This window comes from Rhinoderma darwinii, chromosome 5 (assembly GCF_050947455.1).
Source record: "Rhinoderma darwinii isolate aRhiDar2 chromosome 5, aRhiDar2.hap1, whole genome shotgun sequence".
In the NCBI taxonomy this organism is placed as follows: Eukaryota; Metazoa; Chordata; class Amphibia; order Anura; family Rhinodermatidae; genus Rhinoderma; species Rhinoderma darwinii.
In genome coordinates, this window is record NC_134691.1 from 73,161,101 (window position 1) to 73,185,151 (window position 24,051).

General features: G+C 41.1%; 1 protein-coding gene across 3 annotated transcripts in view; it reads left to right on the top strand.

Moving 5' to 3' along the window:
• The window catches only part of C5H8orf34 (chromosome 5 C8orf34 homolog), a 392,453-nt gene that overhangs the window by 272,307 nt on the left and 96,095 nt on the right, over nucleotides 1-24,051 (top strand). For all 3 annotated transcript variants that reach the window (XM_075828255.1, XM_075828257.1, XM_075828256.1), the window contains exons 9-10: nucleotides 5,807-5,892; nucleotides 12,797-12,870. In XM_075828255.1, the coding sequence (XP_075684370.1) occupies nucleotides 5,807-5,892; nucleotides 12,797-12,870 (160 nt within the window). The remainder of the gene's footprint in view (nucleotides 1-5,806; nucleotides 5,893-12,796; nucleotides 12,871-24,051) is intronic.

Here is a 24,051-nt window from a genome sequence, read left to right on the forward strand (position 1 = left end):
CTGGCATGGACTGGCTCCTAAAATTAAGGACGAACTTGCCGCTCGGGATCTGCCGTCTACCCTGGATGACCTCATTCTTCTGTCCACCCAGATTGATATACGGATACAGGAACGTCTCCAAGAGGTTAGACGGGAGGGAGTCCTTCCCTGTTTTGCTCCTACTTTACAGCAACCCCGATTGTCCTCAGATGTTGATCCTCCTAAGGATTCTGTGATAATGGACCAGTGTAAGTTATCCACCCAGGAGAGACAACGCAGACGCACTTCTGGACTCTGTCTTTCTTGCAGCCTCGGTGGCCATCTTTTGCGCCTGTGTCCCCAAAGATCCCAAAGACTAGGGTTGCTAGGAGTGACAACCTTGGGTAAGAATGGACTTCCGTCTAAATTGTCCATACCTGTGACCATAGTGTCCGGTGTGCGAACGCATCAGGTCTCTGCGTATCTGGACTCTGGTTCCGCTGTTAATTTCATCCGCAGAGACCTGGTGGACCTTCTGCAATTACACACCACCCCTCTGGAGAGCCCGTTGACAGTTGCCTCAGTGAATGGACTACCTCTGCCAGACACAGTTATATTTGTGACCAAGCCGCTGAGGCTCCAAGTAGGGGCTCTTCACTCCAAACTTCTGTCATTCTATGTCCTATCCAAAGCTGTTAACCATGTGTTGCTGTGCCTGCCTCAGCTCCGACTGCATGCCCCAGCCCTGGACTGGAATTCTGGAGAGGTTCTCCAGTGGGGCCCTGAGTGTCAAAGCTGTTGCCTGGTGCAGATTCGTTTGGTTCAGCCTTCTCTGCCTCGGTCATTGGCAGGATTGCCGAGTCAATATGCTGCATTTTCGGACATTTTCAGCAAGAGGGAGGCGGAGACATTGGCTCCACATCGGGCGTATGACTGCCCTATCAAACTGATTCCTGGTGCATCCCTTCCCCGTGGTAGGGTATATCCTCTCTCCTTGCCAGAGACCCTGTTCATGTCTGCCTATGTGAAAGAGAACTTGGAGAGGGGCTTCATACGAAGATCTTCCTCCCCGGCAGGAGCCGGGTTCTTCTTTGTCAAAAAGAAAGATGGCTCTCTCCATCCTTGCGTCGACTACCGAGGTCTCAACCAGATCATGGTGAAGAATAAATATCCATTGCCACTGATCTCTGAACTGTTTGATCGTATACGTGGAGCCAAAAATGTTTCTAAACTAGACTTGCGTGGGGCTTACAACCTAGTCCGGATTCGCCAGGGTGATGAATGGAAGACTGCATTTAACACCCGTGATGGTCACTAAGAGTATCTAGTAATGCCCTTCGGCCTGTGTAATGCTCCTGCGGTCTTCCAGGAGTTTGTTAATGACATTTTCCGTGACCTCCTCTATGTTTGTGTTGTAGTCTACCTTGATGACATCTTGATTTTTTCTCCAGATCCTTTGACGCATCAGAAACATGTCTGTCAAGTTCTGCTATGGTTACGGGAGAATCATCTGTACGCCAAGTTGGAGAAGTGCGTGTATGACAGACATGCTCTACCCTTCCTGGGCTACATCGTCTTGAATCAAGGTCTCGAGATGAATCCTGAGAAGGTAAAGTCTGTCCTGGAGTGGCCAGCCCTCAAGGCTTGAGGGCCATACAGCACTTTTTGGGATTCGCCAATTTTTACAGTCAATTTATTCCAAACTTCTCTTCACTGACTTCTCCCATCTCTAACCTTACTAAGAAGGGTATGAATGCCAAGGTGTGGACTCACGAGGCAGAGTCCGCATTCACTAGCCTGAAGAGTGCCTTCACATCAGCCTCTATCCTCCATCATCCGGATGCCTCTCTGCAGTTTCTCGTTAGAGGTGGACGCATCCTCGGTCGGTGCTGTTGCACTCCTGTTCCAGAGAGGTTCCAACGGCAAGTCAAGGGTATGTGGATATTTTTCTAAGCTCTTCTCTTCTGAAGAATGCAACTACTCGATTGGGGATCGGGAGTTATTGGCCATCAAATTGGCTCTGGAGGAGTGGAGACATCTACTAGAGGGCGCCGCTCATCCGATCCTAATTTTTACTGACCACAAGAATCTGACCTACCTCCAGACGGCCCAACGGCTGAACCCTCGTCAGGCCAGGTGGTCACTGTTCTTTACCAGGTTCCAGTTTGAGCTCCATTATCGCCCGGCCGACATGAATGTGGGGGCCGATGCCTTGTCCAGGTCTTTCGAGACGGAAGACACCATAGAGAGTCCACAGAACATTATTGATCCGTCTTGCTTTGTCTCTGTCAATCCCCTGCAAGTTGGGGACATTCCTCCAGGGAGGACTTTTGTGCGCCTGGCTGATCGTGGAAGAATCCTCCGCTGCGGACACTCCTCTAGACTGGCAGGTCACGCGGGGGTACGTAAGAACCGGTATCTGATTGCTCGTCATTTCTGGTGGCCCAAGCTGCCCAAGGGCATTATGGACTTCGTTTCTTCCTGTTCTGTATGTGCAGCCAACAAGGCTGCTCACTCCAGACCTGCTGGTCTGCTCCAGCCATTGCCTGTGCCCAATGCTCCCTGGCAGCATATAGCTATGGACTTTATCACGGACCTGCCTCTCTCTGCTGGATGCAGTGCTGTCTGGGTGGTGGTGGACCGATTTTCGAAGATGGCCCACTTCGCTCCTCTGACCGGTCTTCCTTCTGCTCCTCAGTTGGCCAAGCTATTCATCCAACACATCTTCCGCCTGCACGGCTTGCCGCAGCATGTTGTGTCTGATTGGGGGGTTTCAGTTTACCTCGATGTTCTCGAGAGCCCTCTGCTGACTCCTCGTGTGAAGTTGGACTTTTCCTCAGCCTACCATCCTCAGTCCAATGGTCAGGTCGAGAGGATCAATCAGATCTTGGAGAACTACCTACGCCACTTCATCTCCAACCAGCATGATGACTGGGTGCAGTTGCTCCCATGGGCTGAGTTCTCCTACAATAATCACACCAGCGAGTCTACAAGGAATACACCGTTCTTCAAACCTCCTCAGTTTCTTCCTGGCACAAGGGTCTGGCTGGCTTCTAGGAATATTCGACTGAGGTTGCCATTGTGCAAATTTGCTCCCTGGTTCCTCAGACCATTCGAGATCCTGCAGCAGATCAACCCTGTCACCTACAAGCTTCGGCTGCCTCCTACCCTCAGGATCCCCAACTCCTTCCATGTCTCCCTCCTGAAACCGCTGATTCTGAAACTCTATTCCAAGACCTCCAGCCCTGCGGTTGCCTCCAGCGGCCCTTCGGACACCTTTGAGGTCAAAGAGATCTTGGACACCAAGAAAGTGAGAGGAAAATCTTTTTATTTGGTGGATTGGAGGGGGTTTGGTCCTGAAGAGAGAGGCTGGGAGATAGAGGAGAATCTCAATGCCTCTATTCTTCTGAAAAAGTTTCTCTCTCGCTCTGGTTCTGGCCAGAGCTCACGACCACTCACCTCAGCCAGATCCTGTAGGGTGCCCGCTCTTAAAGGGGGTAGCGCGCACACCGGACTTCTGATGACTTGAACCCGTGAGGACCCTGGACTATAAGAGGGGTCCAGACCCCTGCTTCTATGCCTGAGCGTTGTTGATGTTTCCTAAGTTTGTCTATGTGATGGCCTCCTAGTGTGTTCCTGTTTCCTGTTCCTGTACGTGATCCTGTACCTGTTCCTGTTCCTTGCATTCCATACCATCCTGGTCGAGCACTGTGCTGTGCCAAAGTCGTGTCGTGCTGTATCCCACGTCTGACCTGCTTCACCTCGCCTGACGTCTACCTGCTGTCTAGTCCCAGCCGAGCCTGCTTTACTGCTGTCCGAGCTGCCACAGGTACCTATATGAACTATAGACATTGTCCTGCACCCTGTTGACCAGCTGCCATACCGCCAAGGCGGTACGGCCCAGTGGGTCCACAGACCCTTTCGTGACAGCTGCCTGCAAATATGGGCAAAAATCCCAGTGTCTAGATGTGGTAAGCTAATAAAGACATACCCTAAGAGATTTGCATCTGTAATTATAGCAAAAGGTGGCTCCATAAAGTACTGACTTTCACAGGATGAAAATGTATTAAAGGGGTTTTCCCATGAAAGACATTTATGACATATCCACAGGATATGTTATAAATGTCAGATAGATGCGGGTCCCACCTCTCGGACCCGCACCTATCTCTAGAACGGGGTCCTCTAAACCCTGTTCTAGCTTTGTCTGATCTCGTTGACTCCCGGCCACTTCCTGGTTAGTTTCCGTAACTCCCATAGTAGTTAATAGCAGTTATGGAAGCAGCGTAGCATGCGGGCTACGCTGTTTTTGTAACTACCATTCAGTTCTATGGGACTTATGGAAACAGAGTAGATCAGCGAGCGACGCTGTTTTCATAACTCATGACCATATAACTTTTTTTTCATGGTCGGAATTCCCCTCATTCAGCCGCAACAGAGCGTTCTGGAGATAAGTGCGGGTCCCAGGGGTGGGACCCGCATCTATCTGATATTTATCATACGAAAACCCCTTTAAAGTTCTCTTTCTTTGTCTTAATTATTGTCTGTGTCACAGTAAAAAATAAAAACACCAAGCTGGGGGTGAATACATTTACAAGGCACTCTAGCACAGCCCCAAAATCAGCCGTACACACACTTGTCATGCTCTTTTTTTTTTTTTTTATCTGTACTGAAGTCTTCGCTGTCGTGCTCGTCTACTCTTCAGGCTCTGCTGACTAGTGGTGGACCTCTGCTGTGACGTGCTTCTCCGAGGAATAAAATGTAGGAGGGCTCCCGTACTGGCTCCCATACTGAAGATGGTAGCCTAGGAGGTAGAGCAGGATGCTCTGGCTCTTACTGTCTAGTGTGCAGCCAACATCATGGACTGCGTCCGATGCATGTTGCACTTTATCAATATACCTAAAATAATGATTTAAAAAATTTCCCGACCAGACCCTCCAAATAAATACAGACCCCAAAGCAAAAAGAAATTCAGACCCCAAACTAGATCGCAGAATTTATTTATCACTCCTCGTCCCTGTCCTTTCTCCTCTAGGCACCTCCTACATCCTGGCGCTGTTTGACATCAGGTCCAACATTTGTTTCCATGGTATACATTACCTTTTTTGCAGTATGTTTTTTTTTGCCATTAGTTGATCTAAAAAAGTTTGCACCAGTTTTTTCAGTCCATCACCCATTGGCTTTAAGGCTATGCTCACACGCCGCACAAAAAACAGCTGTAAAATACAGAGCTATTTTCAAGGGAAAACAGCCTCTGAATTACAGCCGTTTTTTATACATCAGGCACTTTTCGATGCGTTTGTTACAGCCGTTTTTAGAGCTGTTTTTCAATTGAGTCAATGAAAAACGGCTCTAAAAACGGCTCAAGTAGTGACATTCACTTCTTTTTTATGAGGCGTTTTTTTTACGCACCATTTTTACAAACGGTGCGTAAAAAACGCCTCGTGGAAACGAAACGCCGTTTTCCCTTTGAAATCAATGTGCAGATGTTTGGAGGCGTTCAGCCCCTATATTTTTTGCCGTTTTCGGAGCGTTTACGGCCCGAAAAATGGCTGACAGTAGGCCGTGTGACCATACCCTCATAACGAAAAACTAATCATGGTCAGTTTGAGTTACATAGGGGTGAATCGGATTAATTGACTGATCGGTCATTTATCTAAGAAATCTAACTACAACGTAAGTGCAAGTGTGAATTGCTCCCTTTGCAATACCTGAATCTCTAAAACTTCTGAAGGGCTTTTCCCACTTTTGTGTATTACCTAAAATTTGGGCCTAAGTGATGATGATAAGCCGATTTATACATTACATATGGATCCCAGGGCTTCTCTGTAACAGTTCTTCTGTGTTTTAGATTGCAAGGAAATAATCTAGCTCAGGGAGAAGAGGTGGTGCCAAAGGATTGTTCCTCTCTTGAGAAATCTGCAGCAAATGCAGGCGGTGAGTACAGATCCTCTTCTTCTTTCAGTGGCTTCAATTGATTTTCCAATTCAAATGTCATTCAGTTTGTATTTTATAGCACTCATTTTGGAAAAAGTAAAATCAGGCATGAGTGGTTCCACTTTGGGAGTTAGTGTTTTATTAACGTCTTTAACCCCTTCCCACTGCAGCCATTTTTTTAATTTTGATTTTCGTTTTTCACTCACCGCCTTCCAAGAGCCAGACCTCTTTTATTTTTCCATCAATCAACTGGTGTGAAGGCTTATTTTTTGCGAGAGGAGTTGTAGTTTCTATTGGTAGCATTTAAAGTACCATATAATGTACTGGGAAACTGGAAAAAAAAATTCTTTGCGGGCTGAAATTAGAAAAAAATTTGATTCCTCAATTGTTTTTTGGGTTTCGTTTTTACGGCTTTCACCATGTGGTAAAAACGACACCTTAACTTTATTCTGTGGCTCAATATGATTACGGTGATACCAAATTGATATTGTTTTTTTATATTTGACTACATTTAAAGAAAAATGTTTTGTTAAAAAAAAAATTAGATTTGTGTCATAACTTTTATTTTTTCATCGATTGAGCAGTGTGACGGCTCATTTTTTGCAAGACGAGCTGCTTATTTTATTGGTATTATTTTTTTTGCAGGACAAGTTGACATTTTTTATAACACCTATTAATGTACCACATAATGTACTGTGAAACTGAGAAAAAAATATTTGTGGGTTGAAATGGGTAAAAAACAGCGGTTTTGTTTTTTTTTTTTTTTTAGAACATTAAAAAAACGTTATTTCACAGTTTTTTTGCTTTTTTTTATTAGTCCCCCTAAGAGACTTGAACCAGCGATTGTTGGATCGCTTACATGATATACTAATGTATTGCAGTATATTGTGTTTCATACAATCTACAGAGGCAGGGCTTCATAAGAGTACAACGATGGCAGACCTGAGGGCCTTCACTAGTTCCCAGGCTGCCATGACAACCATCGGCACCCCGTGATCGCATCACGTTTGCACATTGCACTCAGCCTGCGAGCCCGCTCCATACTTCCACTTAACGGCTGTCAAGTACATGTACGTGGCATGTCATTAAGGGGTTTTCCCATCTTGAACATTTATGGTATATCCACAGTTCTATCTTGCTCAGCTCGCTGAGCTACGCTGTTTTCATTACTGTTATAGAAGTATATGGGAGTTACAGAACAAGCCTAGCTTGTCGAGCTAAGCTGTTTCCGGAACTCTGGAGCTATGGAAACAGCCGAGTTTGCTGTGCTACGCTGTTTCCATAACTCCCATTCTTTTCTAAGGGAGTTACTGAAACAGCATAGCTCAGCAAACTCGGCTGTTTCCTTAACTTCCGACCACCTAATAAGGAAGTGCCTGAGAGACAGCGGGAACCGTGCAATGTAGAACGGGGTTTAGGGGGCCCCTTTCTAGAGATGGGTGTCGGTCCCAGAGGTGGGACCCGTATATATCGGACATTTATGTCATATCCTGTAGATATGCTATACGTTTCCAAGATGTGAAAACCCCTTTAAGGGCCAGTAACTGCTCAACTTTCACAAAACTTTTGATATGTCATACAGACATACAGATGTGTCCTTCCTTACCTTTCCTCTTATCTCAATAAATCCTGAGATGTGTGGGATGAGATGACCAGCTTTGAAAAAAAACATGAGTTTGCAATACTCTGTCGCGAGATGTCTATGCTACAGTATTTGTGTCTATGTGTGGCCATCCAGTGTTTGTGTTGTGGATTGTAGCCTGTCAGGGGTTTTGGTAGCATGTCACAATAATGTATTGAAATAGTTTCATTATAAATTGGAGTCATTAACCAAATTCAAGAAAAGGTAAGAGTGAACACATCTGTATCAGAAGTTTTGATCACTGGGGATCCGGGTGCTGAGACTCCCACCGATCGTTGAAATAAAGGGGCAGAAGCGCTCAGCCTAGTGCTCTGCTCCTTTGACTTTAATCGACTCTACCGATCAAAACCTCTGATATGTCTCTATGACATATCAAAAGTTTTGTGAAAGTGCAGTCACTCTCAAAGTACCGTAGGAATTTTATTTTTTGGCCTCCCTATATTCTGCAAGTCAAAACTTTTGCATTTTTGCGTTTATATTACTATTTGTGGCATAGATTTTTTTAGGTATTATTTTGGGGTTCACATAAGTTAGAGTTAAAAATGGAAGATTTTTTTTATAGTGGCATAAAGCATGAAAAATGTTTCTGACAGTTTTTTTTATGCCATTTATTGTTCATCTTAATTGACATGATACATTTATTGTTGGGGTTGTTACAAGTATGAGGATGCCAAATAAGTACAGTATGCAAAGCATTGTCATTGATTATTTCTGGACAGCCTTGGAGGCCTCCTTTTAGTCCTTCGGCTGTCCATATAGATCTGTCAGTCCCGGCTACCCCAATTCTAGGACTGGCAAGCAAGTGACAAAGGGGTTAATTATGATGATCACAGGCTGGTAACCAAGTCTGTTGGCACAGTTATTACTGGGCAAGTGCCAAGGCTAATGTCGGTAGCAAAAGGAGAGGGAGAGGTATGCTCTGAGAGGAGGTACAGGAAGACTATTATTCAAGCATCTGTAGAAAGGCACAATTTATTAGGACGAGAATAGTCAGTGCTTTGACGGGAAGTGGTTCATATTATATGGTTACCATAGATATTACCCATGACTAAGGGAGAATTGGAAACCGCAAATCTGCCCAGTTGTGCACCAATACATCCTCCACTCCCATTCTGCTGCATTTGTAGACAAACTTGTTCAGGACTCTAGGAAAGAGAGACTGCTGGAGCTGTACTGGTAAGCCATATTGTTTTTCACACAGCATTCAAGAAAACCGATAACTACGTAATAATGGATGAATATAGTGGGAGATATGACCTGACCAGTGGGACAGACCTGATGAAATTTATTCATGTTCACATTGTCATTATTTTCATTCTGTTCTACAGTTTTCAAAGACATGAATTTCTGCAGCGCTTTTCTTTTTCAAAAAAACCCGGAACCTGAATTTATTTGCATCGGTTTAAAAACATATCCAAAATACTGGTTATGGCTCTTTAAAGAAAGGAAGCCATGATTATTTATTTCTTGTACTTATATAGCACTAACTGTCACGAAAGGTCTGTGAACCCACTGGACCGTTCCGCCTTGGCGGTAAGGCAGCTGGCCAACAGGGAGCAGGTGAATGTCTATAGTTCTATAGGTACCTGTGGCAGCTCAGACAGCAGCAGGGCAGGCTCGGCTGGGACTAGGCAGCAGGCAGACGTCAGACGAGGTGAAGCAGGTCAGACATGGATGTAGCAAGGCATAACTTTGGCACAGCACATTCTAGACCAGGAAGGTATAGATTGCTAGGAACAGGACCTGGAAACAAGTATAGGTACAGGGACAGGGACTGGAATAGGGAACACACTAGGAGGCCATCACATAGACAAACTATAGGGAACACAACAACGCTCAGGCATAGAACTAGGGGGCTGGACCCCTCTTATAGTCCAGGGTACTCACGGGTCAAAGTTCATCCATGAGGCCCGATGCGCGCGCTGCCCCTTTAAGAGCAGGCACGAGCGTGCGCGTGCACCCTACGGGATCCGGCAGAGGTGAGTGGACGCGAGCACTGGCGTCTCCTAAGGATGAGGCTGGGGCCAGCGCTTGCCGACTTGTGGCTGTGGCTGTCAGGGGAGGTTGGAGCTGACAGCCCGTAGCCACGGACATTACACCAACATATTCTGCCATGCTGTACAGAGGTCCTTACTTACTGTCCCCATTGGGGCTCAAAATCTAAATTCCCTATTGGTATATTTTTGGAAACAATACTGATTCTTCTGAGATGGAAAATCGTCAGTTTTTACCTGATGAAACATATGAGTATTCCAATTCTCATCTGAAAAAGGCCTTAGACTGTTTAAAATGCAGAGACGCACTTAGGTTAAATTCACAACTGCGTCGGGACTCGGTTCACAGGTTTTGTCTGACCTTTCCGTCATGGGAAGGCATGAACGGAATCCACACTGAAACAAATGGAAACTATAGGTTTCCGTTTGCATCACCATTGATTTCAATGGTGATGGATCTAGTGCAAATGGTTTCCGTTTGTCACCATTGTGCAAAGGTTCCGTCGTTTTGACGGAATCAATACCGTAGTCGACTACACTATTCATTTAGTCAAAAATATGGAACCCTTACACAATGGTGACAAACCTTTCATTCCGTTCATGCCTTCCCCTGACGGAAAGGTCAGACGGAACCCGTGAACGGAGTCCCGACGCAGATGTGAACAAAGCCTAACACATGAGGGCTCCTTGATGAGTGAGGATGATTATATCTCTTAGTTTAGTTTTATTAGGGCATCTGTCTTGGTCACAGTATACTTAATTTTTGTTAACATCCAAATGGTGTCTTTTAAACATAGATTATTAGATTAAATACTATTGAAACTAGTTTTACTGCTGAATTTTGACAACATGTATAATTTAAACAATTTGGGTATGTGCACACTACCTCTTTTCTGACGTAATGGAGTCGTTTTATGCCTCGAATTACTCCTGAAAAGACGGCTCGATTACGTCGGCAAACATCTGCCCATTGCTTGCAATGGGTCTTACGATGTTCTGTGCAGACGAGCTGTCATTTTACGCGTCGCTGTCAAAATATGACGCGTAAAATGAAGGTGCAGGACACTTCTTGGGACGTAATTGGAGCCGTTTTCTCATAGACTCTATTGAAAACAGCTCCAAAAATGGCCATAAAAAACGCCGCGAAAAACGCCACAAAATAAGAGAGTTGCTCAAAAAACAAACAAAAAAGTTTTTGACTCTGCGTGTGAACATACCCTTAGTAAACACTTTTTGTCCTTATGAATGGTTGACACATACTAGGGGCACTTCAATGATTTTTTTTAACACAGAGCAGAACTGGCACATCAAACAAGTCCTTACCCTTTATTGATGTCTTTAAATCCTCTCTGGTCCGTCACCTTCTTTGATAAGACTATCAGCTGCCATCTCCCCGTGTACAAGACACATATTTTGGATTGCTATAGATGGACCACAGGGTGCCCATATCCCGAACTGTAGTAAAGCAGCCTGGCACTTGAACAGTCTACACTCATGACTGTGATTGTGGTAGATGAAAGCAAACACAACACTGTGGCAACATTTTACTCAGCTTTACAAATCACATTCAACAATTCATCAATGGCTATGGACACCATTGGGGGCTTTTTTTTTTTACTGAAATGCTTATATTTTTGGCTAAAAATAATTTTTGTAATCAGGTTTTATTAAAAATGTTCAACTGTTTGGCTGGCTGTAGAATGCCATTCAGTCAAATCTGCCAGAGCTCGTCTGACCCCCTCAGTCTCCTGGGGTTCCTGCCTTCTCCTGAGTGATCATCTTAGCTCAATTATGATCAAATCAAAGATTATAATTGTGCTTAGATGATCACCCAGGAGAAGGCAGGAGTGGCTGGAGACTGAGCCATCAGACAAGCTCTCTGGCAGATTTGACTGAACGGCATTCTGCAACAAAAATTAATTTTAGCTAAAAATACACACATTTCAGTATAAAAATTGTCGCTAAAGGTGTCAATAACCTTTAAAGAACTTTCCTCGATCCAAAAATGGAGCCAGTTCTCCAATGTGTCTCCTTTTTCTAAAAGCAAATTCAATTAGTAGAAACACTATATTACATATATTACAGGAATAACATTTTAAAATATATTCTACGGTACAGACCTTTGTCTTCTTTTTTATTTGTTTATGGGAGTTCAGGACTTTGTGGTGGTCTTCGTCTCAGAGCCACATATTAATTTTCATTCTTTGTAAATGTAATTGTTCATTTTCCCCTGTAAACCCATTGTTTTGATAAAAAAAATTAAGGTATTTTGCTTTTGTTCCACACTAATATAGCAGCCATGTAATATCAGTTTGATATATGGTGCCGAATATTCTGGATTATCAGACAGTCACGCCTGTAAGGATAAAGACCCTTCCAGAGATAAATGTTAAAACAAAGTCTGCTACTCTGCTTTTTTATCAGAGCAATTTCTTAATTGGTTATCTTTGCTCATTCCTGCAATTCTAGTGTCTTGATAAAGCTGAGTTAAAGGAATTTTTAGTCTATTATCTCTCCATTTAAATTAGCTTTTTTGTTTCCCTCCACAATTCGATGACTAAAGATAACCAAATCGATGTAGTGGTGTACGGGCCCAATAGAAAGTCTATGGGCCCGTACAGCGGTACATCGGCTTTCCAGAAAAAGCCGAACAGAAGCGAAGCTGCTCAGCACTCACACGAGCGCTTCTGCCACTTCGTCTCAGAGATTGGTGGGGGTCTCTGTGCTTGGACCCCCATAAATCACAACATCTGACATGTCACTATGACATGTCGGAAGTTTGTTGAACGTTTAGTTACCCTTTAAGTAAATGAGATATATACAGCATTTATTTGTAGATGGAAAACTTATACTCATCATTTGGTAAAACATCTAAACTGTGAAATGTGACAGATGATAAGCTGTCATTAAAAGTGAAGGCTACACTTTTGCTACCTTAAATATCCTGCAGGCTTTAATTATTATATCACAATATTTGGGCTTGAACACTGGTAATTCTTGGCGCTACATATCTGCCTTTTTATTTTCATCATGATCAAATAAGATGGGCTGCTTCAATCCATTAAGACATCACTCATCAAAAGATGCCCCGTGGCAGGCAAGATATAAAACATATTACCCATGTAATTTAAAACCTGCTCTTAAACCTATTTATATAGTCTTGGCATGAAACCTAGAGGTTTACATATTTCAAGAGATTAATTATTCCAAAGTAATTACATGAACATGAAGTTATTTCTTTTTTTTTTTTTTTGTCTCCTTGGAATAGATTCAGTGCCTGGAGCAGAAACAGTTATGGAGGATGATGAAGAATTCGAAAGTGCATCTCAAGTGACAGGACCTGTAAGTAAATGACATTGCTATTGACAAGAATAACAGCTTGAATAATGACATTGAAAATGTGGATGATAATGACAATTACAATGCTGCTAATGATTATATTACTGAAGATCAACATTGTGAGTACAGTAAATTATTAATTTACATTGGAAAAAAATTATGTACTGCTTAATTGTTTGTACAAGTGAATTCTAGTATGTTTTTTGAGAAAAAACAGTAAAAACAAAAGAATGGGAAAACATACAAATTCTGTGTCCCATGTCAAATTTAACCAAAGAATCCCAGTGTTAGCAGGCAGGAGTACTGACCCACTGTGATGCCCAATCATGTATGACTTCTAAATATGTAAATTTACTGCTGTGTTCATTAATGACGTGATATTAGTCAATTATAATTCATTTATTTTTTAATTCTTTTTATTGAGTTTACAGTTTCAAACAAACAGTTGCAATACACATTACATAAAAATGTCCATAACCCATATTTAAATTGAAAAATATAACTTATACATAAATTCCAAAAAATCTAAAAAGTGAAGAGAAAAGAAGAAAGAAAGAAGGAAGGAAAGAAAGAAAGAAAGACAATTAGTTTTGTTATTGCCTTACATTATACATTTGTCCCCAGGCCACCCAACTCGCCCATTTTTTATGTAAGTCCTTTACATGATAAATATGATTACCATTTAACCCCTTCAGGACTGAGCCTCTTTTGGCCTTCAGGACGAAGCCGATTTTTCAAATCTGACATGTGTCACTTTATGTGGTAATAACTCCGGAATGCTATTACCTATCCAAGTGATTCTGAGACTGTTTTCTCGTGACATATTGTACTTTATGCTAGGGTAAAAATTTGGTCGATAAATTCAATATTTATTTGTAAAAAACACCAAGATTTAGAGAAAATTTGCAAAAATTTGCATTTTTCTAAATTTAAATGTATCTACTTGTAAAACAGATAGTAATACCACACAAAATACTTACTAGTTTATTTTTCCCATATGTCTACTTTATGTTTGCATTGTTTTTTGAACATCCTTTTATTTTTCTAGGACGTTACAAGGCTTAGAACTTTAGCAGCAATTTCTCATATTTTCAAGAAAATTTCAAAAGCCTATTTTTTCAGGGAGCAGTTCAGTTCTGAAGTGGCTTTGAGAGCCTTATATATTAGAAAATCCCCATAAATCACCACATTTTGAAAACTGCACCCCTCAAAGTATTCAAAACAGCATTCAGAAAGTGTTTTAACCCTTTAGGCGTTTCACAGGAATTAAAGCAAAGTAGAGGTGAAATTTACAAATTTCATTTTTTTTTTGGAAAACTCATTTGTGATACATTTTTTCTGTACCACAGAAGGTTTTATCCAAGAAATGCAACTCAATATTTATTGCCCAGATTCTGCAGTTTTTAGAAATATCCCACATGTGGTCCTAGTGCCGTAACGGACTGAAGCGCCAGCCTCAGAAGCAAAGGAGCACTTAGTGGATTTTGGGGCCTCCTTTTTTTAGAATAGATTTTAGGCACCATGTCAGGTTTCAATAGGTCTTGTGGTACCAAAACAGTAAAGACCCCCCAAAAGTGACCCCATTTTGGAAACTATACCCCTCAAGGATTTATCTATGGGTATAGTTAGCATTTTTAACCCACAGTTTTTTTTCTAAATTTATTTGAATTAGTATGTGAAGATGAAAATCTACTTTTTTTGTGAAAAAACTTAGAAATTTTTACAAGGAACAAAGTAGAAAAAACACCCCAACATATGTAAAGCAATTTCTTCTGATTATAGCAATACCCCATATGTGGTAATAAACTGCTGTTTGGACCCACAACAAAGCTCAGAAGAGAAGGAGCACCATTTGGATTTCTGATTTTGCTGGAATAGTTTTCAGTGCTGTGTCGCGTTTGCAATGCACTGGAGGGATGAAAACCATGGAAACCCCCCAATAGTGACCTCATTTTGGAAACTACACCCCTCATGGAATTTTTCTAGGGGTAAAGTTAGCATTTTGACCCCACAGTTGTTTTGCTAAATTCATTGTCATTTTTTTCTGTAAGAACTTAGACATTTTTAATTTTTACAAGGAATAAAGGAGAAAAAGCACCCCAACATTTGTAAAACAATTTCTCCCGATTACGTAAATACCCCATATGTGGTAATAAACTGCTGTTTGGACCCACACCGGGGCTTAGAAGGGATCGCTATTTGGCGTTTGAAGCTCAAATTTTGCTGGAATAGTTTTTGGGTGTCTTGTCGAATTTGCAAAGCCACTGAGAGACCGAAACAGTGGAAGCCTCCCAAAAGTAACCCCATTTGGGAAACTACACCACTTAAGGAATCTATCTAGGGGTATAGTGAGCATTTAGAGGCCACACGTCTTTTGCAGAATTTATTAGAATTAGGCCGTGAAACTTAATATCAACATTATTTCCACTAAAATGTTGAATTTTTTAAATTTCACAAAGGATAAAGGAGAAAATGCACCCCAACATTAGTAAAGCAATTCCTCCCAAGTACGGCAATACCCCACATGTGGTCATAAATGGTGGTGATACCAGATATGTGTACTTTTTTTGATGTGTTCATTTTTTTCTATAATGAAAGTCTTATAGGAAAAAAAGCATTTTTTGTTTATATAACTTATAACTTTTATTTTTACACTTTTTTTTAAAATATTTTGATAACTTTTTTTACTTGTCCCACTAGGGGACATCTAGACTTGCAGCTTTGATCGCTGTATTCTAACTGTCATTGTGACGTGACAGTCACATTGACAGGAAGCCTCGGAGGACCAGCCGGAGGCTGCTCCTCCGAGGCTTCAGTACATGGCAACCCGGAGGCCATTGTCTGGCCTCCGATTGCCACAACAAGCATCGGCAGCCCCCACAATCACTTAGAGGGGGCTGCCGATGTGCTTCAAACCCCTTAAATGCGGCGAACGCAATCTGTCGCCGCATTTATGGGGTTAATTGCCAAAATCAGCGGCGATGGTTTGCTGACTGGCAATACTGGAGTGTCAGCTGTCGGGGACAGCTGACCTCCCAGTTCCCGGACACTGTCCGTTAAGACAGTGTGCGCCGGGAACTACTCCGCAACTGTACGTCCTGATGCGGAAGGCAAGCCCTCTCCAGGACGTACAGTTGCGGCGCAGCGCGTGAAGAGGTCAATGGCCGGCCTATTTTAAACCTATTTTTTGTGTTTTTCCATCGTTGAATTCCAAGAGCTATAACTTTTTTATTTTTGCGTCGACATAGCTGTATAAGGTCTTGTTTTTTGCGGGACAAGCTGTATTTTTTAATAGCACCATTTTAGGGTACATATTATTTATTGATTAACTTTTTGGGAGGGTAATGGAAAAAAAAACATACATTTTGCCACTCTTTTTTGCATCTTAGATTTACGCCGTTTACTGTGTGGTATAAATAACATAATAACTTTATTCAGTGGGTCATTACAATTGTGGCGATACCAAATTTATATAGATTTTGTATGTGTTACTACTTTTACACAGTAAAAACACTTTTCTTTCAAAATTATTTGTTTTTGTGTTGCCATGTTTTAAGAGCCATAATTGTATTATTTTTACACCGATGCAGTTGTATGAGGGCTTGTTTTTTGCGGGACGATTTCTAGTTTTTATTGATACCATTTTGGAGTACATGCGACTTTTTGATCACTTTTTATCACATTTTTTTGAAGGCAGGATGAACAGAAACAGCAATTCTGGCATTGTTTTTTATTTTATTTTTTACGGTGTTCACTGTGCTTTATAGGTGGGGTCATTACGGATGCGGCGATACCAAATATGTGTAATGTTTTATTTATGATTAACTTTATAAAACTTTTTGATAATTTTATTTTTAGTCCCACTAGGGGACTTCACTATGCGATCTTCTGATCGCTTTTATAATACACTGCAATACTTCTGTATTGCAGCGTATTATTGCGTGTCAGTTTAAAACTCACAGGCACCTGGCTAGGTCATGCCTCAGGCATAGCTTAGCAGGAATTCACTACATTGCTATTGACAAGAATAACAGCTTGAATAATGACATTGAAAATGTGGATGATAATGACAATTACAATGCTGCTAATGATTATATTACTGAAGATCAACATTGTGAGTACAGTAAATTTTAAATTTACATTGAAAACCTGCAGACCTGGGGGCCTTTGTTAGGCCGAAGCCATGGGCACCCTGCGATTGCAATCGCAGGGTGACAATGGGGAGAGAGAGGGAGCACCCTCCCTCCAAAACCACTTGGATGCGCCGCTCGCTATTGAGAGCCGCATCTAAGTGGTTAAACAGGTGAGATCGATGTTGAAATCGAACCCACCCGTTAGTGCAGGTGTCCGGCTGTCTTTAGACCTCCCGACACCCGCTTTAGCCGGCACAGGACATCCGTGTCGGGCTTATGTCAGAGCACTGTGAAAAGGCGACGCTCTGGCATAAGTACCCTTAACAGCAGCCGTGAAAAGGCATATTGGCGGTCGTTAAGGGGATAAAGGCCTTTTCTAATCTCTCTGCAGAGATAATTCCATTCACAACCCATCTACAAGAGCCAGGAATAATTTCAGTAGAAAGATCTAGCAATGCCAACTCTGGTGTAGGGAGAATCTCCTTGATACAAATGGTGCTTACCACACTAAAAACATCCTGCCAAAATGTTTCTATTTTCGTGCATTTACACCACATATGGATTAAATCCGCTCTTTCTCCACATCCGCGCCAACAGAGATCTGACTCAGAAGAGTATATTCTTGCTAATTTAGCTGGTGTCAAGTACCAGCGTAGTTGTATTTTCCTAATTATCTCGATGTGGATATACATCGTATATTTTTACATGCCTCTCTCAATGTTTCATAGTATGTATTCTTTCAATAAGACCACATTCTGCCAGAAATCTAATTTCTTGGATATTAGTCAATTATTATAAAGTAAGACAATCATTTTTCTATTTTAAAATTATCAATAAATAGTTGTTGGTATTCGATATTCGATTGATTTCCTTACGTTACTAGAAATTATCAAGTCATTTTGTGACCAAATGTGCAGGTTGCAAATCCCAGATTTTCTTGTGATTGTTGTAAGGGTATGTGCACACACACTAATTACGTCCGTAATTGACGGACGTATTTCGGCCGCAAGTCCCGAACCGGACACAGTGCAGGGAGCTGGGCTCCTAGCATCATACTTATGTACGATGCTAGGAGTCCCTGCCTCTCCGTGGAACTACTGTCCCGTACTGAAAACATGATTACAGTACGGGACAGTTGTCCTGCAGCGAGGCAGGGACTCCTAGCATCGTACATAAGTATGATGCTAGGAGCCCAGCTCCTTGCACTGTGTTCGGTCCGGGACTTGCGGCCGAAATACGTCCGTCAATTACGGACGTAATTAGTGTGTGTGCACATACCCTAATTCTTTTAATATAGTCAAGATTAGATTACAGAGTAGTACAGAGATTAGCACTACTGCCTTGACCACTGGCGCTATATGTTTTTAATTGCTTTATTCTGATTTATTCTTAAATAATATTTTTTTAAAAATTACACAGAATTAATAAATCAATTAAATTTGAAATAAAATCACTGCAAGGGTATGTAGAATATGCAAAATATCTATTTTCTAGAAAGAAGAAAAATGTCTATTGCCACCTATAGTTGGCTACCCTGTAAGGGTATGTAGACAAAATATGTTGATATAAGTCAATTAGCAAATTGTATGACTCGGTTTGCAATAGCCAGTAGTTTTATGCTTTACTTTCTATACATAAAAATCCAGACAAATGATTCTCAAAATATGTCCCTCCTGGTGAGGTCGCTGCAGATGCCAGAAGGGGACTATGTGAAGAGGTGGCCACCTCTGTTGTAAAAGTAGGTGACTGCTCGGCTGTTTCCGTAACTCCCATAGAACATAATGGAGAGAGCTGTGCCCATGTGTTGCCACCTCTCCATATAGTCCTTGCCTGTAAACCGCAGCCAGTGGTCTCCTCACCGAGCGTGACGGTCCTGTGGATATGTCATACATTTCTGAAATTGTAATAACCCTTGAAATAATTATTTTTTTGTTTAACTAATTATATATCAGTCTAATAGCTAAAGACATTAAAAACATTCATGTTCAAACCAGGGATCCTAATTTTCATCTGAGAGATAGTTTGTCCTACAATTATTTCATGTCTAAAGCTAAAAGGGTTGTCCACTTTGGAAAATTCCTCTTTGTTAGAAGGGTCCCCAGGTAGTAATTTGATCACAGGGTGTCCTCTGCCCGGACCCCATCTGTGGGGGAACCCAGCAGTAGGTGTTACATTTTCCTACAGAAATCAATCATTACACAGTACTTATTGAAATCAATAGACAATACATCAATAATTTATGGCTGCACCAGGTCCTCCAAAGAGAGAGAGAGAGACGTTGTAGCTGCTCTCTGTTCTGGCTAATAGATGAAGGTCCTAAAATGGGACCGCTTCTATTAAAGGGTTATTCCCATATCAGACATTTATGGCATATCACAGCACAAGAAAATACGCTGTTTCCAGGACTTCAGAGTTCTGGAAACAGCATAGATCGCTGTGTTACGTTGTTTCCATAACTCTCACTTACTTTCTATAGGAGTTACGGAAATGGAGTAGCTCAGCGAGCTCTGCTGTTTTCATAATCCCAACCACCTTACCTCTGAGTCTCTGCCTGGATGGAGCCCCATCGACCATCCTACCAGGCATGGTCGGGTGACCCCAGATCTTGAGATTGGTGTAGGCTCCAGAGCAGGGACCCGCATCTATCAGACATTTATGGCATATCCTATGATATTGTTTCAAGTAAAAGGATTACACATGCCGTTTAGTTTTTTCTTATGCTTTTATATTCTTTTTTCAAAAGACACATCCATTGTGTCAATAGTACAAAATATTTAGAAGTCTACTCTTTCTATATCAGTTTTAAAGCATATGGTCACTGAGGCAATCTTTCACAAGCGTCCTTTTACACCCTTGCACTAGGGCATGCTAAGGATAGGCCATACATTTCTGAGATAGGAATACCCCTTTAAGGCCCCATTCACACGTCCATGCAGTATTTACTGTCAGTAAATACTGAACAGGCGGGCCGCGGATTGCCTTCCGCATTTGCGGACGTGCTCACAGTAATATGTGTAGGAGCATGGTCCGTAAATGCAAAAAATAGGACATGTCCTATTTTTTGCGGCTGATTTCTATGGCCCGGACACACCCCTTTAAATATATAAAGGAAGGTATCCGTAGCCGGTTAAAATGAATGTTTCAGTATTTTATCCGTCATTACGGATCCGTAATGGCGGATAAAAACTACGGACATGTGCATGAGGCCTAACTCCGAATTTCCTTATAGGGTATTTGAAAATAGTTTTTCTAAAACCCCTTTAAGTTACCATATATTAACCCGTTCACGCAAAATCATGTAACTGTACGTGATGAGGGTTAAGGGGAAGTATGGAGCGAGCTCACGGGCTGAGCTCGCTCCATACTCAGCGGGTAACGGCTGTAACACGCAGCCGATACCTCTGTGCAATGAGCGGAATCAAAGTTCACTTTGATAACGCCCGTTTAACACCTTAAATGCCACGATCAATCGCGACCGCAGCATTTAAAGTGTTAGAATCAGGGGGGCGCCCCCTCAAAATCATGATCGTGCCCCCCCCCCCACGGCACAATCTGCCAATTACAACGGTTGGTTGCTATGGCAGCCTGGGGGCCGAACAAAAGCCCCCAGGTCCGCCATCTTTGTACGCCATCTTTGTACGCCAGAGGCAGAGCTTCAAAGGACACTGTCAGAATCATGATATACTTGTTATCATGGAAGCGATCTACGATCGCTGCTTCAAGTCTCCTAGGGGGAGTAATAAAAAAAGTAAAAAACAGTTAAATAAAGATGTTCCAAAAACAATAAAGTATTAAAAGTAAAAAAAAAAAAACCTTTTCACATTTTTCCCCTAAATCAAAGTTAAAAAAAAAAAGTTAACATAACTGGTATCGCCGCGTCCGTAAAAGTCAGACCTATCACAATATAGCATTATTTAACCCACTTGGTGAACGACGTAAAAAAAATATATATAAAACACGCAAATTGCTGTTTTTTGGTCACCTTAGCGCTCCTAAAAGATGAAATAGAAAATTATCAAAAGGTTGCATATACCCCAAAATGGTATCAGTGAAAAATACAGCTCGCCCCGCAAAACTTAAGCCCTCACATCGCTAAATTGATGTAAAAATAAAAAAGTTATGGCTCTCAGAATACAGCGACACAAAAGTTTTTTTTAATTTAGCAAATGGTTTTATTTTTTAGTGATAAAACATAAAACAAAACATATAAATTTGGTATCGCCGTAATCGTATCAACCTGTAGAATAAGGTGAATATGTATTTTTTATCGCCTGATGGACGCCGTAAAAACAAAACCCCCCCCAAATATGACGTAATCGCTGTTTTTTGCCCATTTCACCCCACAAATAAAAAAATGTTCAGCTTCCCAGTACATTATGCAGTACAATAAATGGTGCCATGAAAAACTACAACTTGTCCGGCAAAAAACAAGCCCTCATTTGGCTATATAGACGGAAAAATAAAAAAATTATAGCTTTGGAAAGGTGGCTAGAAAGAAACAAAAGTAAAAATTTGAAAAAGGGCTGCGTCCTGAAGGGGTTAAATGGTGCAGTACTTCATAAATGTATTGCCAAACTATTTTTGATACCATCTGAAAATATATCGACCAATAGTGTTCATTCATTTTTCTTTGATTTATAAGATCAACAAGTGACATTTTTGTACTAAAAGTGATTAATGGGAAATGGTTAAAAATACAAGACAACTGACCAACAATTATCTCATTGTAATTATTGGCATCAAGCTTCTTTAAGCGTCTAATATTTTTTAAAGTCTGTAAAAGAAATCTGAGCTCATATACCATTTGATGACAAGTGACCTTGTATAATGTTCTAATCATATCCCACATAGAAGTCTACACTATGTAATTACCATTTACTCTGGAAGGATGCATTTGTCTTGTGCTGGACATGCTTTTCAAGTACAGAAGACACTTGATTGTGGGAACGACCACTTATAAGAAAGTGTTCAGTTGAATAGTTTAGCAGGGTGAGCAGGTTAATGCTAGAGCAGGAATCGGTGATTAGATCGCTGGGGATTTTCTCATGGCACTTCGTGACCTTCAACAACTCACTTTCCTTCCGTTGTGCCTCCTGCAATTAAACATTTTACTAGAACCAACATAAGCAAGTAGAACATCCACTGCCTTGATGTTATTGTTGTCCATTATTATAGCTTATTTCTGTAATTATCCAATTGGAAGCGTGCATAATGCATTTGACTACTTGATATATCACTGCCTTTTCAGTTAGTCTATTCAAATTAGAACCAAATGCTAAGTAATGCGCAACTGGTGGGTTCCTTTTATTTTCTATTATTTTTATTTTTTCATTGCAAGTAGCCTCGAAGGATTTACGTTGTCAAAGGCAATAAAATGGCCACTGGGCTGTAACAAGACTGTTTATGAACTTTTTTTTCCCTCCTGTTCCTTGGTATGGTATTAAATATGAGGTTACCTATGTCATCTTCAATCTACTGTATCTTCCATTTTTATTGGCCCTTGTCTACATTTAACACACAGTGAATAACTATGGTTAGTCTCTCATGGACATTGTATTGTACATTGTACACACTATTTTCAATCGGTAAATAGATATGTGGATAATGTGTCTGATTTTAACGTCTTAATGGGAGTTCCCAACTCAGATATTATGTTTCATTTGATTCCCAAAAGTTATGAATATGTGTTAATAGTAAAAATGTTGAAACGTTTTCCAGTTCGTTGTTATTTTATGATGCCAAGAACAATAGCAACTATATGAGCCCCAATTAGATGGCCGCGTATGCCCAATTTTATCCTCCCCATTCTTGTATCTCCAGGTCCTAGTATATGTAACAAATATAATTCACGCATGCGCACAAATTTACTGGCCATCCTGCAGAATTAAATAGCAGAATTGGATACCAACCGCAAACTATGCCAGAACCTAAAGTCCAGCAGTGCTGCTTAGAGGTCACGTGGGCGCAGTGCATATGCCCACCTACTCAGCAGGAGAACTTAATCGATTAAATACAAATATTACTGTATTTTGGGGGCAATTTTATATATTTAGACGGTACCCATTCTGTAGAAAAGCATAAAATGGAAGAATGAAAAGTAAAAATTAGCATGTATATTATGAAAGACTTTTTTTTTTTTTTAATACAAATCTGATTGGTGCAACTTTTTATTAAAAATATTAATAAAAAGTATTTTGAAAGTTGTACTAACCACAGACATTTTTATAAAAATAAATAAATGTGACGGCCGTTAAAACAACGGCTGTTAGACTAACGCATGTATTTCAGTGGGGCCGTTCAACGGACTGTGTGAAGGGTCCGTTGAAAAATAGAACGTCCTATTTTCTTCCGTTTTCACGGATCCCACGATAGACTCAAGTCTATGAGGCTTCCGTGAAAACAGAACCCGTACGGGTGCAACTCGGACGTGAAAAACTGGTGTTTTTTACATCCGAGTTTGCACTCGTTTTTGTGAATCTGGCCTTACACTGACGAGCAATAATGCTTTGGTATACGAAGTATACCAAAGCATTATATCTGTAATCAAAAGATCGCATAGTGAAGTCCCCTGGTAATGTTGAATTTTTTTTAAATAAGGATTACGGTAAAAAACAAAAAAACAAAAGCCTTTTTTTCCATTAAAGAGTGGTTTTATTTAGTAAAAATGTAAAAAAATTAATAAAACTATACACATATGGTATTGCCGCAATTGTAATGACAAAAACAATAAGGTTAACATGTAATTTAAACCGCAAGATGAACACTGTAAAATAAAATGCAAAAAACAATTGCGGAATTGCTATTTTTTTCCATTGCCCCCCAAAAAATAATAAAAGTTAATCAATATGCCTCATGTACCCCAAAAAAGTACCAATGAAAACTACGTCTCATCCCGCAAAAAACAATCCCACATATCACTACATTCACAGAAAAATAAAAAAGTTAAGGCCTTATTCACACGACAGGGTCCGAGTGTCGGCCGATAAAATCGGCCGTTTTGGGACGTTTTTCCCGGCCGGTTTGAATCTGTTTTGATTCCGTTCCGGGCCGT